The sequence below is a fragment of the Sinocyclocheilus anshuiensis genome, unplaced genomic scaffold (assembly GCF_001515605.1).
Source record: "Sinocyclocheilus anshuiensis isolate Anshui unplaced genomic scaffold, SAMN03320099.WGS_v1.1 scaffold741, whole genome shotgun sequence".
NCBI lineage: Eukaryota > Metazoa > Chordata > Actinopteri > Cypriniformes > Cyprinidae > Sinocyclocheilus > Sinocyclocheilus anshuiensis.
In genome coordinates this window covers 375995-393579 of record NW_015539867.1, presented here as the reverse complement: position 1 = coordinate 393579, position 17585 = coordinate 375995, and the positions used below count along the sequence as shown (strand labels likewise).

Below are 17585 nucleotides of genomic sequence, written 5' to 3'. Positions count from 1 at the left end.
TAATGTACAGTCTGTGGAAAATAATGTGTTTTTTGAACCTTAAACCGCATAAACATATTTCATTACACCAAATACACCAAATAATGTTCTTTTTAGCAGCATCATATGACCCCTTTAAGATGAATCTTAAAGCCACTAATGGACAGCAGGGGGCACTGCACTTCTAAAAATGTAGCAGATACAATAACAGATGCTTTTATCCAAAGCGAATTACAAATATAGACGGCAACATTTGTGATTTATCCTAAGGAGACAGCGATATGCTTGAGATTCTGTGTGCAAACACTGACTCAACGGTCTGCTCTTGCACACAGTTACCTCATCCTTACATTCATGACAGATTAGATAAAGGCTGTTATTTGTGTTTCGTTTTTGTTTTTTGTTGTTGTTTGTTCAGTTTCTAGCGGTTGAGGTACACTGTATGTGTCAGTTCAAGGAGGCAGTATGTCAGTAAACGGTAGTGAATGCCTAGTGGTTGAGGCTTTGGCAAGGTAACACAAACATCTCATGTAGTGGTGACATGTGAAGGCCGTAAAATCACTGTGCCCTTGAGCAAATTATTTGATCGCAGGGTTTGTACCAGAAGGGATGTGGATGTAGTTAGTGTACTGTGAATCATGTTGGATAGAACGTACTGTATCAGTTGAAAAACTACAAATTTAGAAAAAAAGCATCTTTAGGATGATTAATTCTCAAAAATAATATAAAAGAAAATAATTGTTTTATTTGATACTTTATTTCATAGTTTTGATGACGTTTTTATGACTTTACTATGAATAATAAAATTAACAAAATAAAATATATATTTATTTCATAGTCTTGATGACTTTATTATGATTCCAAAATGTGTAAAGTAGTAATAAAGAATAAGCATGCACGTATAATAATATAATATAATATAATATAATACATTTTTATGACTTTATGAACAGTGAAAATAATAAAATAGAATAAAATAAAATAACTGTTTTATTTCAGTTGTGATGATTTTTTATAATTCTAAAATGTGTAAAGTAACAATAATGAATAAGTATGTGTCAATATATAATATAATATAATACAATACAATATAATATATGTCTATGACTTTGAATAATAAAATAAAATAGTTGTTTTATTTTATAGTTGTGATGATTTTTTCCTAAAATGTATAAAGTAATAATAATGAAAAAGTATGTTAATAAATAATATAATATTATAAATGTTTTTATGACTTTGAATAATAAAATACAATAGTTGTTTTATTTCATAGTTTTGATGATTTTTTAAGATTCTAAAATGTGTAAAGTAATAATAATAATGAATGCGTATGTTTGGCCAAATACATTTTTAGCTGACTGTAATCTTAAAAAAAAAATACCTTGAGAGCGAAGTGCTGAGTGCAGACCACAAAGACCTCCAGACTCATGCTGGTTTTCTTTAGTTCTGTCTGAAGAGTCTGTAGCTGCCTGGCCTGTTCTTCACAGCGACCCTGCAAGAGCTGAATCTCTTCATTCCTCTCTACTTCCTCTCGCTCTTTTTCTTTCTTCTGCTCTTCTTCTTTTTGCTTCTCTGGGCCCGGAGAGCCAGTACGAGGCAAAATCTGCATGCTTGAGCCTCGGACCACCACTGTTGCCCTCTGTTGCCTCTGAAGGACTAAAGAGGGAAACACGAGAGAAAAAGCACTAAAAAATAAATTTCATTAAACTCATCTCAGAACGGCCCTGTGTGAATAAAATGGCCTTCAGAATGCTAAGACACCCCAGGGAGTCCTGCACGCTTAACAACCATGAAACAATTTACATAAAGCTTTACTATAATTTCTATACATAACTGGATTACTTGAATAATGGATTACTCTATAAGTAAAGCAAAGGGACTATTCAAAGACTAGACTGTTTTTATTGTAATGTAAAATGAGGTATGTGACCCAAAGCTAATGCAACAGTGGCTAAACAAACCATAACAAATCTTATAGTTCAAATAAAATAATGGAAGAATTGTTACACTATTTACTTCAAATTCACAATGCATGGATTACAAAGGATGTATAGATTAGATACACCAAGACAGTTGAGGCCCTCATGGAAGTTACACTATAAATTATCATGCTATATAGATAAAAAGTCAAGGATTTTGCATTAATGAAATATAAACGCAAGGCGTGTGTATCTTAATGTGCTTCAAGATGAGCAAGCAACCCAAAACACTCATGCTAATGCTAATAGCTGCTAATGTTTTGTTCTTACTGCAGCTGTGTGTTAGCATTCATTTCATGATGAATTTGATAAACACATTGGGCCAGATGGAATGACAGGATGATTTACAGCTATCATTACTGTAGAAACTAATCTTCAGAAGAATGACTGAATGATTCAGAGCTGCTAATTGCTATGATGGAGTCATTGTTGTCCTCGGTGTTGAGTGTGAAAGCAATTTGTTTGTAAATGGCAAGCAACAAATTTTTTTCAGTGGCCTTTACTGACGTATTAGGTATTGAATTAACCTCTGTATACATCTTTGCAAGCTATAGCTGTCCTATGTACAGTGGAGATAGCATACTGTATAGGAATGTGGAGATACACTAGCATTCAAAGGTTTGAATTAACCTTGATTAACAAAACAGCTCCTGTACTAAACCTACATTAATTTAAATGAACTTTTTTATTAGTGCTGTCAAAATTAGCGCGTTAATGCAGCCGATTAATTTCTCCAGTTTAACGGTGTTAAAAATATTTAACGCAGGGGCGGAGCTAGGGTTGGACATCCCACTCACAACTGCTGCATTTGTCTCTTTTTTATTGACAAGAATTGCGTAGAATATCTTTATGATCACATCAAACATTTCACATCAACTTTTCATTCAGATTTTTCAGACGCGCACTCCACTTTGCCTCAGCGACAGGCGCTAGTCTGCTAGTCAAGCGCGGAAACAGTACAGGTGACGAGGAGCATCAGTAGAACAACAGTGAACTGCGGTCAGATGAGATTTTGTCATGCCATATGTCAGTAAAAACGAATTTTCCTGTCCTGTCAGCCGGTACATTGAGCTCATAGCACGTGCTCTTCAAACGCACGCACAAATACGGTGGCACGGCGCGCGCTGTAGCCTGTATCATTTCATATTAAAGCGCATATGAAACTACGAGCATGCACGTCAGATCCGTATCACATTCAGCAGCTCTTAAAGTAATAGCAGCCAAATAACCTAATATCCCTGCTGCTGTGATGTCTGTTAATTAAAGAACAAAAGAAAAAAGAGGAAATCAATAACTGTTGTAGCTTTAAGGATTCATCTATATTTAATATAGAATTTATTGTTTGATAACTTTATTCAATTTCAGTATATTTCCTACTTGCAGAAAGGCACGGGTAAATATGACATTTATTATAATGAGTTTATGTGAAGATTGCTTTAAGTTCAATTAAATTAAATGTTTTTATTTTTTTGTCTAATAAATTTTAAAATGTATAGCTCTCAATTATACTGTAATGTTGAATGGCTAGAGTCAATGGGTAAATATTAGGAAAAAACAATTTCCTAGAGACATCAGTAGTATTGGTATCAGTGATACTCGCCTTTAGTCATACAAAAAGATTAAACATATAAAAAATATACTGTCTTTATGTTGTTTCTACATTAACTTAAAGAATGAATGTGAAATTATTGCAATATAAAAGTATTTTTAAAAACTTTAATGTTACGTGGGATTAATTAGTTATTTTTTTAATCGATTGACAGCACTAATTTTTATTCATTACACTGACTCAAGACAATCCAGTCCACCACACACATACACATACACAAACCAACCACCAGCCTTCTAGAGTGGCTTAATCTTTAGCCTGAGAATCAGTCTCTATGACAACAAAGAGAAAATTTGCTTTTTCAGGTAGCAAGGTGGGCGAAACTGATGTTAGGTAGTCGATTCCCTGCTCATCAGAAAGACAACAACAACAAGAGGGCAAGATGCATTCTGAAGCCTCCTAGCACTGTATGTTTAAATTTTTCTAGACACCCAACATTTTCTTTTAATGTGCTTCAGGAGAACTCAAGCTTTAATGAGGGTGTCTGACCCCCTAAAACCCATAATTTGCACCCTAGGGCGGTAGATTGGGCAACTGAATACTGAGTATTCTTTCAATTAATTCAATATGACAACTGAACTTGGCCCTAGTGGCCACACTGATTACGTCTTATAAGAAGTTCTCACTCATTCTATGTTTGTGTGTGTGTATGGAGAGAAAAATAAAGTGGGTTACAGTGGAGATATGAGCTTCAGATGAGATTTATCCAACAGTGTGACATCATCTAATGGAGAGCAGCAGGGGACAGCTATGAAAGGAAAGCAATATCTTGGGTTGATCTTTGTTCTGGTTGGTTACCTGGAGACTGCGGTTTAGGAGACACTACAGCAAGTCTCTTAGGGGAGGAGAGAGATGAACAGGTGCCGTCAGAACTCTTCTGGAATTCCTTACGGGATGCTATGGATAAAGAAAAGACATCGGTACAAGAGTTAAGGGCAGTGCTCAGGAGGTTACCTGAATTAAAGGATATTCGCTCAGGGAACACATACAGGGCACAGGAGTGCAAATCCATGAATGCATTCACAACAGTAACCACCACCCCCTTTTCCCTCTCTTTTCGTATCGCTCTCCTCTTCCACGGAGTCATAATATGGTCTCAGCGGTCCGTGGATCAATTCCAATAAGAGGCAGCCAACCACAAAATAACGCAGCTGCTAGGGTCCGCTTGCCACACGGGCTGGACAATATGACATTCTGAGAGGCTGTAGGCATCCGTGGACCAGAGCATACAGCATAAATATATATATTTTTTAAAATAATAGTAATAAAAAAAATAACTTCCATCTCACAAATCTCAGATCTGTGGTCAGAGCAGGACAACAGAAAAGAGAATAGTTCTAGAAATAACCCTGATGTACATAATAATATAAAATGGAGAAATATTACTATATTTACACTGTAAATTAAATTTTTTAACTTAATTTGAAAAAATCTTGCAAAATTATTGCCTCAGAAAAATCTAGTTAATGTTACTTGGTATATTCAATAGTTCATAAATTGGCTTCTTAGTAAACTTGAATATATTGCACAACCTTAACTAGATTTTTCTGAGGCAATAATTTTGCAAGATTTTTTCAAGTAATGTTAACATTGAAATTTAATATAATAAATAAATTGTAATATATGCACATGCCCTCTCTCTCTCTCTCTCTCTCTCTCTATATATATACAATACATATATAGTTCTATTCATCAATGAATCCTGAAAAAAATTCTCATGTTTGATCAGTGTTTTTTGTAATATATAATTTCATCTGAACTTAATTAAAATGTTTTAATTTAATTCTCAGTATCTCCCCTATAAGACCCCATTGCTAAAGCATACCTTATTAAATTATTCAAGCACAGGGGCTTATGGGTATTCCCACTTTATGATCACTTAATGTAGCCTGATCTGGTTATTTAATTTATTTTTACAGTAATTTGTTGTGTTATGACAGAAAGTGCACTAACAGACACAGCTTTTACAATACAAATATAAATATTGTATATATCCTCATAACAAATTAATTACTATATTATTATTTTACAGTCTCTGTAATATCACCCGAACAGATATGAAGACACGGACGCTGCCTATGGGATTACAGGAAATGATTGAAGATGCTGCTGGGATTGGAGCTTGTTTCAAATCTCCCATCTCACAACAGAAGGGTGCGTATGTTTTTGGGGTTGCTGCTTTTGGCTTACTTTCACCCAACAGAGCACACACACAAACATCACATTGCAACAGGGGTCCCAGGGCACCTAATTACTGCCAGCTCATTTCGACATGTAGCAGACAGCCATAGACACCCCTCTAGAATCCCAATGGACTCCCTCCTCCCTGCACATGCTGAGACAGCACCAACGGCATCAAAAACACCGGTGCATCATGGGTGGGTGCATGCATGTGAAGATGTTTGACTCAGGTATGGCGGTCTAAAGCCACTGTGTTATAAATTCTGTTTCCTTAGATCCATGTGAGTAATTCGACAGCTGGACAGAGTCTCTGAACTGTTTTTCAACAGCAGGGTCTCATGAATTTTGTCATTGTGCTAACCCTAGATCGGTAGTCCATGATGGGCCAGCTGCCCCTGGCAGCCGTTTTGTCCCTCCAGGGTGCTGGAGATTTTGTCAGGATGACAAAGAGGGGAGCAGCAAGCAAAGATATAAACTCTCAGAGCTTTGGTTAAGGATCAGCAAATGTGGCATTGAAAATGGGACAGAACAGATAACAACACTAGAGAGGGGGACAGGTAAAAAAAAGAGAAGGATGAGGAGGAAAGAAGATAAACAGGGCATCTTAATAGCCTCATTATCCTTTAAGCAGGGGGAAAATTATTGGTTAAATGGGCACAGACGAGCTCTGAATGGACAGGCTCTTCTGTAATGTCACCAACATGCACAATGGTTCATCACTTGCTTTAATCGGATGATTGCTTCTTGATCGGCCTAATTGAGCTGAGATAAATAAGCGATTTTAAGCAAGTGTATGAAATTCAGCTAGTATGCACTGTAATGACTATTTACTACAAGAATTATGCTTTAAACAAGATAAATTCCACCAGAATGCACTACAGCTAGAGTGATCTTTAACCTACAACAATCATGTTTAAACAAATATGCACTACAAAAGGTTTGCACTACTAGAAGTATTTTTTTCAACTAGTATGCATTACACAAATATGTAGCTAGCATACACCATAAGAATTAGCTAGATTACATTACACGTCTCTCCAGTAAGCATGCACTACAATATGTATCCACCCCAAGTGTGCACTATAAAACATTTGGACTTCAGCTAGTATGTAATTCAACAATAATGCACAATGAGTATGAAATTGAACTAGCATTAGCATATTCATCCAGCATGTACTTCTATGAGTATGTGCTACAAAAAGTATGCTTTAAACAAGTCCAGCAGAAAACACTTCAACTACTGTGATCTTCAACCAGTATTACAACATGCATGTGTTTCAATAAGTACATACTATAAAAGGTATACACTACTATAAGTATGCACTTCAAATAGTATGCACTATAAAAAGTATGTGCTTCAATAAGTGTGCACAACACACAAAGTAGACAAGCCTCTTTCCCGGTGCTGGTTTTAAGATGAATGAGTCTGGATGGCCTACTTCCTGAGAAAGGGTGTTTCTTCTCAAGGCAAAGTCTACATTTCAGTCTTGACTAAACATAGGCTACAACGTTCCCCCAACAGGACTGTCCCATTATTCACACACGCAGAGGAGATTAATGACTAGGTAGAGGACATGGACAGGGAGGTAGTGCTGTTTACTTATGCCTGACAAGTACGCTCTCAGCTGTGTGTTGGTGCATCAGTGGAGGTCTGCCTTCAAACTGGAGCCACTGTCTGAGAATTCATAATGACATTTGACAGGTCACTTCTGGCACTAGAGAAAGCATGCAACCTCTGTATTTCGGTGCGCTAATTGTAGTGCATTCTGTTGGAATGAATCATGTTTAGAGCATACTTCTTGTAGTGCATACTCACTGAAATGCATGCTAGCAGAATTTCATATCCATTATAGCGCATTCCTGAACTACATACTGGCATACTAAGTCCATACGTGTGCATACTTATCAGAAAGCAACATGTAAATTGAAACTAGTCCATTCTTATAGTGTACACTAGCTGAAGTACATATTTGTGTTTATATACTAGCTGAAACAAATACTTCTAGTATTGCAAACCTCTTGAAACACAAGCTTCTTGTAGTACTGGTTGAATATCACATAGTATTCTAATGCAGTTAGTTTTGCTTAGGGCACACTTCTTGTAGTGCATACTTGTTGAAGTGCATACTGGCTGGAAATATGAAGGTTTGGTCCACTTACCCACGGGGGAGCTTCGAGGAGGGGGCAGCAGGGAGCGGCGTGTGGGTGCAGGGGTGTTGGGGGGTTGAGGGGTGCTACGGCACGGTGCTCTGGATCCATTTCCAGGAGGTGATGTGGTGACACGGTGAAGCGGTGGCGGCTCATCACTTACACTGTTGGGACCTGAAAATAACCCAAAAAGAGCCAAACTTGATTACCAAAAATACAGCATATCCACACAAATCAATGTTATTTCGCTTTGAAAATCTCTGAAAGTGGACTTTTATGTTCGTCAGTTGAATTGCATTTAATTCATTGCGCATTACACAGTAGTCTAGACACTGAATACTGCAGGTCATTGTCTAGTTCCCTGATTTACTGCGAATGCTTAATCAGACTGCGCTCATCTCACTTGGTTTCTATCTGAGTACATTATTCATCATCTGTGGTGGATGAGAATTCATCTAACTGCTCATTAACCCCACAACTGAACCCAGACCAGCCGTTCATCAGTCTTGATCAATAACCGCAGCCCGGCTCGATAAGACCAAACTCTGCAATAAAATGAGAATTTCTTGCCATGTAAAAGAAAAAAACCCAAGGCATAGCATCTATTCAACGAGCCATAACCGATTTCACAAATCACACAGGTACTTTTATATAACGGGTCCTTTGAAAGACACTTTCCTCTCTACTTTAGCTTACTTTCAGACTGTAAGGCGACACCATTCTCAGGAGCCTGTATAGAACGCTGCTCTGCCGCTGTTATCGCTCTGATTTATGAAGTGCTGAGAGAGGATTCCACGAACAGAAAAGAGCAGACAGATGCAGAAATGCTGACAGTACACTGTCATAAGTGCTTTTAAATACCATATTTTATAACTCCCATGTAACCTAAGGAGACATTTGGAGACAGCAGCCAACAACTGCCATTAATTCAAAGAGATTTTGTTAGCATGAAATATATAGCCTTTCCAAGGGCATTAAACACAGCTACACTAACAGAATCACTTATTCTCATTTGTGGTAAGACTATACTGCGGTAAATGCAGTTTGAGGGTGACCTGATAAGGGTAAAGATCTGGGATGAAGTTTTGGCTGCAGAGATGGAGCTTCGGAAACAGTAGGAAGTGCTATGCAGCCCTCCAGCTCTCGCAGCAGGAGATGTTAAGGTGCAGAGCAGCTGAGAGATGCGTTTGATTGGCTGCTGGGAAATAAACCTCACTGCTCATTGGTGGATTCTTTTCCAAATCTCTGTGAGAACCAGTTAACTGCCTGCATTGTGTGGAACTGGGTTAGTAGCACAGAGACTCAATCCTTAAGATTTTTTCCAGTTTCATCAGCACTCCGGATTTACATAATCACCCAAATGATGGGAGCATTACACTTGTGTGGGTTGGATCACATTGCGCACCTAAAATATCTACAGTTAAAAGTCTGTAGAAAGTGTCACATTTTATGTATCACTTTAATGAACAAGATATCAAATTTGGTTTTAAATTTAGTAATAAAAATTAATTAATTAATTAAAATAAATATGAAAAAACAATACAAACTTTTAAATATATTTATCTCATTTATCATGTATTTTCCTTTTCTGCAAATGACCAGAAAACAGGTCTGTAAACCTTGCAACTCTATTACAAAATGTTGAAAAATTATGCGATTTTGTTATTTTTCAGAAATGAGCATTAAATAAACATTATATTTAAATTAAATAACATTGCTTGCATAAAAAAAACAAAAAAACTAAATAAAATTAATAAAAGTAAATAATTAAAAAAAATGTAAATAACAGGTTGCAAGATTTTGCCTAAAATAGTAGTTTATATGTCCTATAAATTACAAATAAAATAAAATACATTAAAATCTCTCAATAACTTTGGTAACATGTCGGAGTTTGATAAATGCAGTAAACAGTAAAACAAAAGTTTTATTTAAATTTAGAAATATATTCTCTGAATGTTTAAAATTCTGTCTGTGACAAATAACTGGCAGTGCATTGTAGTGACACTTTTTGCATACTGCACCCAACTATTATCTGCAGGTGTGCTTATATCATTATGCGTTTCTAGTTTTGACTAATATGTTTTTAATTAAGGGAAATCTCAAATGAATTTGATTTAAACGTTTGTTTACTTTAGCAAAAAATACAATTGGCCAGTAAACACTGGCAAACATGGAATAAATGGACCAAGATCACATTAGTTTTTCTTAAAAAAGAAATACAAGCTTTATAAAATAAAAAGCCAAACACACTGTACACACACAAATTTAAGGCCCAGGAAATACAGTGAAGTGATTCACACATGCTGAATTTAAAATGCTGCTGACATTTGGATCATAATGAAGACAAATTCTCAGGCAACATGAGTAATAAAAAAATACAATTCAGTTTGAGCTGAATAATTTGTCATACAATGCACCAGAAGAGAATGCAAAAATAATAGAAGACTAATTTAATGCAGTGCTGGTGTGGAAAAAATTAGCTTGTGAGGCAGGCAGAACCAAACAATCAGCACTTCTTCTTGGTCTTCTGGACAGTAGAGACATATGTAATGTGACAGGACAAGAAAGCAACGAAAGTATTTAGAAGAGATGGAGGAAAACATTATGTCGGTAAGGAGGAGAGGATAGGAATGCACCCCACGTTGGGCACCACTATTAGAGAAATAAATGATAGGCTGGGGAGGAGATAAAAGAAGGGCTAGTTGTTTAAATCACTGCTGACAAGACCACTAGAGAGAAAAGGAGAGAGAGACAGAAATAGAAGTGAAAATAGAAGGCAAAGTGATGCAAGCAGAATGACAATATCTGGGAGGCAGGAGCTCACCTCAAGCATAAGGATTGGAATGGCTTATAAAATGACAGAGGAAATGTTATGGGAGTAGATGTTATTCCAGCACAGAAGGTTATTTCCCATCTAGCAACATTTAGATGGCACAGAGAGAGAATCAGAATGAAAAATCAGGCCCGGTGAACACAGCAGTGACCTATTAAGTGATGGAGCTTGCAATGCATTATTAAGCACAGAGCATCAGACGTGCTCCTGAGGATGTCGGGAAGTAAACATTATGCAAATCCAACTCACAGCCACATGTCAGGACGGCTGCCACTTCAGTAATAATACCATAAGGACCTGAGAAATACTGACTCACTGCACAGCACTGCTTGCACAAAGTGGACAGATGGACCAAAAAAAAATAAATAAAAAAAATAAATAAAATATATATATATTTTTGAATAGTGTGCACTAAAACATTTAGAAATTATGCAATGTGGACTAGGTAGTGTACTATACCTACAGTAGTAGAGTACTAGCACAAAAAGTCGTGTGCAGTAGGACATTAGGTTGTGTGCACTGTATTGTAATATGGTGTGAGTGTACAAAGTATTGTGTACTAAAACACTAGCATATTAAGTAGTGTGCTATACATAGCACAGCACTAGTACAAAAGTAGTGTGCAGCAGGGCATTAGGTAGTGTGCACTAGATAATTAAGAGTAAGAAATCACAAACTTACGTGCAGTATGCACTAGATAGTGTGATACAAAACTAGTACATTACAGTACTAGTTTTGTAGTAAAGTACTGAAGTAAGTATTGAACACCAAAACTCTATACAAAACTCTAATAGTATAGTGTGCACTAGTAGCGTAGTGTTCACAAACTTGTTTCCATTACAAATGTACCATTATGATGTAGTGTGCACTAGATAGTGTACTACAAGTACCAGTACACTAGGTGGTGCACACAGGAAATGGCATAATCTGCATTAAGTACTGTAGTACAGTGTGAATGCACTAACTATTGTGCACTAAAACAAGAATATTAGTGTGCTCTGTGTAATACAATACTAATACACAAAATGTAGTGTGCACTAGGTATTATAGTGTGCACTAGGTAGCATAGTGTTCACAAACTTGTTTGCATTAAAAAAGTACCATTATGATGTAGTGTGCACTAGTGTACTACAAGTACTAGTACACTGTGTGGTGTGCACACAGGAAATTACATAATGTGCACTAATTATTGTAGAACATTGTGAATGCACAAAGTATTGTGCACTAAAACACAAGCATATTAGGTAGTGTGCTCTATGTAATACAGTACTAATACACAAAATGTAGTGTGCACTAGGTGGCATAGTGTGCACTGGGTAGCTTAATGTTCACAAACTTGTATGCATTAAAAAGTACCATTATTATGTAGTGTGTACTAGATAGTGTACTACATGTACTAGTAAACTGGGTAGTGTGCACACAAGAAATTACATGATGTGCATATAAAGTACTGTTGTACAGTGCGAATGCACAAAGTATTGTGCACTAAAACAAGCATATTGGTAGTGTGCTCTACGTAATACAGTATTAATTCACAAAATGTAGTGTGCAGTAGGTAGCGTAGTGTTCACAAGGCATAAGAAGACAATGTAATGTGCACGAAGTAGTGTAGTATGGTGTGAGTGCACAAAGTATTGTGCACTAAAACACAAGCATATTAGGTAGTGTGCTCTATGTAATACAGTACTAATACACAAAATGTAGTGTGCACTAGGTAGCGTAATGTTCACAAAGTTGTTTGCATTAAAAAGTACCATTATTATGTAGTGTGTACTAGATAGTGTACTACACGTACTAGTAAACTGGGTAGTGTGCACACAAGAAATTACATGATGTGCATATAAAGTACTGTAGTACAGTGCGAATGCACAAACTATTGTGCACTAAAACACAAGCATATTGGGTAGTGAGCTCTACGTAATAGAGTAGTAATTCATAAAATGTAGTGTGCACTAGGTAGTGTAGTGTTCACAAGGCATAACAAGACAATGTAATGTGCACTAAGTAGTGTAGTATGGTGTGAGTGCACAAAGTATTGTGCACTAAAACACAAGTATATTAAGTAGTGTGCTCTATGTAGTAGAGTACTAGTTAAAAAAGAAGCATGCAGTAGGACATCAGGTAGTGTGCACTAGGTAGTGCAGTACTAAATCACAAAGTGGTGTGCACTAATATGCTAATATGCCACATTACGCAGAATGCATTAGAAAGTGTAGTACAAAACTATTACACATGGTAGTGTGCACTAGAACATTAGGCCACTATTGTGCTCTAGGCAGTGTGTTCTATATTGTACAGTACTAGTACAAAAAGTAGTGTGCAATACAACATTAGGTAGGGTGCACGATGTAGCATAATGCAGTATGAAATCACAAAGTGGCAATAAAACAATATCATAGGAAGTGTGCACTAGATGTTGAGTAGTACTAGTAGAACTAGTACACAGGGAAGTTTGCACAAAAATACAGGGACAATAGTATTCAACCTTTTTCAGGGCAAAAAAAGTAAATTAAACCATAACTGGTCGACATTTTGATTTCAATAATGGATCCAACAAAGGTCGCAAAGACTATCTAACTAGGCAGTGTGCACTATTGTTTGGGTTTTTACTTTATATTTTTACCACTGATATACTCTGAGAAGATACTTTTTACATACCAGGCTGACCACAATACACACTATTGAAGGTTAATGTATTAAATTAAGAAATAGAGCCAAAATGGAGGTACTGGAATAGCAGAAGATACAGCACTAAACAGCCTGGCAGCATTCTGAGAAACACACTCTCTCTTGCTCTCTCTCTGGGAGGCTTAAGAGGGATAACGGAAATGGAAGCTAGCTGAAACAGAGAACTGAAGACGGCTTGGGATTCTGTAGAAGAAAAGCCTGGTCTGACTCCTCATCCACAGAAAAAATCTCATAAAAGCTTTCAGGGAAATAGACACAATGGGATTAAGGTGCGAGGTAATCAGAACAACATTATCAGGCTCCTATGAGGTTAGCAAAGAGGAGCGAGAAGGTCAGTGCTAATGCTAATATGCTAATACAGGTAGGCATACTACCATTCAAAATCATCACCATGTCATATTAATATTTAAGAGTAATACTTAGCAGCTAGTTCTAGGCCACATACATCAAAATCTGACCTATCTGAGCTTTACAAGGCACGGCTGCGTAATGTGAAGGCAGGAGGATACAGACAGCCCATATGGGTAAAAATAGAGGAAAAAGTTCATTAACATCTCTCTGCGCAGCAGGATCAACCAGAGCTCAGCGGTTTGGTGAGAGTGTGAGTCAGTAGTACCCAGAGCACAGACTGCCCAATGTGAAATCTGACAGTCGGAGAGATGTGAGATTTAGAAGCACACTCACTAAACATACCAATGAGACAAAGATGCTACAAACCTGTAGTGAAGCAGTGTATAGGCCTACTTCAGTGTGTGAGAATGTTCCTGAGTGTGTAAGTGTGCATGTTTGCTGTGGTGTGTTTGTGTGAGGAACCATCTGTTCTCAGCAGTGTGCATGAGTCAGAGATGGGCTGGAGCGATGGCATCTGTGCTCTCACACCTCCCCCTTCTTCACCTCTCCTCACTTCCTACTCTCACTTCTCTTCCATGTGTTTTCCTTTCAGACTACACTGTGCAGTGTGCACTAGATAGTGAGTGCAAAGTGGCACAACAGGTAATTGTGTTTTAATTACATACTGTTTAGTATTAAATTATGAGACGTGTATTACGCTTGTCCTAAATAATATGTGAGATTAGAAATAATGTACAGTACATTAAAATTGTATGCAAATGGTGCTTGGATACTTTACTTTTATAGTTTTTCTAAAGTATTGCTTGTTCTAATCTCTAACACTGACCAGTGTTGCTATTTTGAACTAAAACTAAAATGATTACTAATTAAAAATCTAATTAAAATCACTTTCTGTAATCCAAATAAAGCTGAAATAAAATAAAATATAAATATTAGATGAAAATTTTGCCTTTGCAACTAACTGATATAAATGAGTTATTAAATTATTAAAGTTAAGTTATTAAAATGACTGAAAATAAATAAAATAGAAAATAAATATTTAAAGTTATATAGACATTTAATAAAAAACTAATAAAAATGACAAAACACAGCAAAATTACTGAAACTTGAAAATATACAAATAAAATCTAATTCAAAATAATAATAATAATGTAAATAATACTAAAATAACTGTAATATCATTTCATCAAGATACTATTATAGTTTTTATTAACATTGTGAATTAGTTTTCATTTTTATATTTTTCATTTCCATTTTACTTTAATTTGTTTTATTTATGTATTTATTTTTTTTTTTTATTGAGCAGAATGAAACATAGATTAACAGCAACAACTTGACGTAATGACCTACACAACTACTTTCATTACAATTTTAGTTATTTTGATGTATTTTTTTCTTTAAATGCCTATATAGTTTTTCCCCTTCAGTTTTAGTTATTTTAGCCATTTAGTCAAACTAAATGTAAATGAGAAATGTTACTTTGGCAACTACCTCAAATAAGATAAGTTTAAGCTTTTATTATTTTTAATTATTCTTATTTTATTTTATTTTATTTAACATTTATTTCAAGTAACAAAATGTTTTTTTTTTGTACAGTTCTAGATGAAGTTAACTGTAATAGCCCTGCATAGTATAAATACACAAATTGAGATGGAGCCAATATTATGTAGTGTGCAAATGGTAACATGCACTACAAAATGAGCATAGGTACATGTAGCATTCTACAGAATTACTACAATTCATATTCTACCTACAGACTGGAATACAAGGTACTGACCTATCAATTAATATATAATGTAGACCTACTGCACAATTAATATACACAATGCACTGAAGTGTGTATTACAAAACTAGTGTAGCTCACCTGGCAGAGACGTTCAGCAGTGGGTGACTAGGTAGTTAGTGCGTATTACAAACCAATTCAAGCACACTACTACAGGTAGCACTAGGCATACCACTATAAAAACAGGTATATTCACTACAATACTGATATTCTGCCTCTCATTTTCTCCTATCTATTTTTTGTGTAAGTGGTGCAAGTTCCCAAGTGCAGAACACAATGCTGATCTCAGACAATATTCACACATGTTCTCCTCAGAGATTGTTCTCAGATTAAAACCTGTCCAGGTGGGAGCTAGATGTTTCATAACTCACCTTGAGTACACAGGCGCTTGTATAAGAGTGATCTATGGCACATTAGAACAGACCCAGAACCCTCTCAATGGAAACCAGGGTGGTCTACAAGACCAATATCATTGCAGAAAGACCCTTTAGATGTGTAGACACATCTAAGAAGGACGAAATTAAAATCAGCATCACCTTGACTGAAGGTAATTGTCTTTGTGTTATAGGAATGTATGTAAAGATATAATAAAATACTTACAAAAATGTGAGGGGTGTACTCACTTCTGTGAGATACTGTATATCTCCTCGGCTTGTTCTTTACTTTGCCGTTGCTGAAAAGGTCACATCTGAGATGTTCCAGCTTGCTAGTGTGCCTAAAGTTAAAAGTGTTACTGCACACTGTATAAATGTATTTTTTACAAGAATCTCAACTAGACCAACTTCAAACTTGTGACTTGAATTTTCAGACTCTTGATGATTTTACTCGAGGAGATCAGAAATATCCCAGAGACCAGAGGATGAGTCATGTTCAAGGAGCGACTGTCACTGAAGAAACCCCCTTCAGACAATGAACCGAGACTCCGACAAAGAAGAAAAAGAAAGAATGAAGAGTTTTTGGCATAATCCCGACAGGCTGCGGCATGAGATCGCATCCATCAATCCTGCATGCAAGCTGGGAGCTCACACCAACAAACTGACAGTTAGCAATCTCTAAAGATGAATTACACCCAGACAGATTAAAAAAAAGGATAAAAAAGAGGATATGTTGCTCTAGCCGGAGAGAAGGGTAAGTAGTGTGATATTTGAAATTGCTGAAAACTGCATGTTTTATTGCGCTCTCTCTGAGAGTGAAGGTGGGACTGTGATCTCTCTATATAAAGAAACTCTGTCTGGGTCTTTGTTAAGGTCAGACGATGCTGGGTTTCTCAGAAGCTCACAGTCAGAAGCCAACAGCTTCAAACGGAGTGTTGCCTTTCAGAGCAGTGGCTAATATAAGCCTACTATAAGCCATTCACTCCCTACTGGTACAAAGAGGACAAAGTCAGACAGAGACAAAGACAGACAAAAAGAGATGAATGCGTTATAATGATCAATTAATTGTTGTTTTATTTGGTTTCATAGCAAAGTCCATTTACAACTTGCTGTAACAGCTACTGCTGTTAGATATAATTGTTCAATTCTTCTTAAAGGAATACTTTACCCAAAAATTATATATATTTTTTTACTAACCCACCCATTTAAAATTCTAAGACTTCCAAATCCTAAGACTTTCTTTTTTCTGTGGAATGCAATAGGACGTGCAGCTCTTTTCCATACAATGAAAGTGAATGGGAACTGATGCTGTCGATCATGCTATATTCCACGTTTTCTAAAGCTTTACATGAGAACATTTATAACAGAGAAAATGTATAATTTAATGTATTTTTAATAAAATCTTCTGTCCTCCACACTGTTCCCTTTCAGTCGGTCACTCTCGACGTCACGTCGGATGACCGACGAATTGGGATCTCGCTTAGAGAGACCAATCTAGTTCGAGTGTAAACTAAACGAGCCAATGCACATTGGCATGCGATTATTGCATCCAGCTGCTGCTGATCACAGCGTGAGTATAAGTAGACAGCAGATGCAGCGCATATTCAGCTTTTCGCTTCGGAGCCGAGCGGTTCTATCGTTCTGCTCCTGACCTTCTACA

General features: G+C 36.4%; 1 protein-coding gene across 2 annotated transcripts in view; it reads right to left on the bottom strand.

Annotated features, from left to right (window-relative positions):
* The window catches only part of mtus2a (microtubule associated tumor suppressor candidate 2a), a 77722-nt gene that overhangs the window by 7204 nt on the left and 52933 nt on the right, over positions 1 to 17585 (bottom strand). For both annotated transcript variants that reach the window (XM_016481412.1, XM_016481413.1), the window contains exons 5-7: positions 7909 to 8070; positions 4366 to 4464; positions 1361 to 1635 (exon numbers count right to left, since the gene is read on the bottom strand). In XM_016481412.1, coding sequence (XP_016336898.1) covers positions 1361 to 1635; positions 4366 to 4464; positions 7909 to 8070 — 536 coding nt within the window. The remainder of the gene's footprint in view (positions 1 to 1360; positions 1636 to 4365; positions 4465 to 7908; positions 8071 to 17585) is intronic.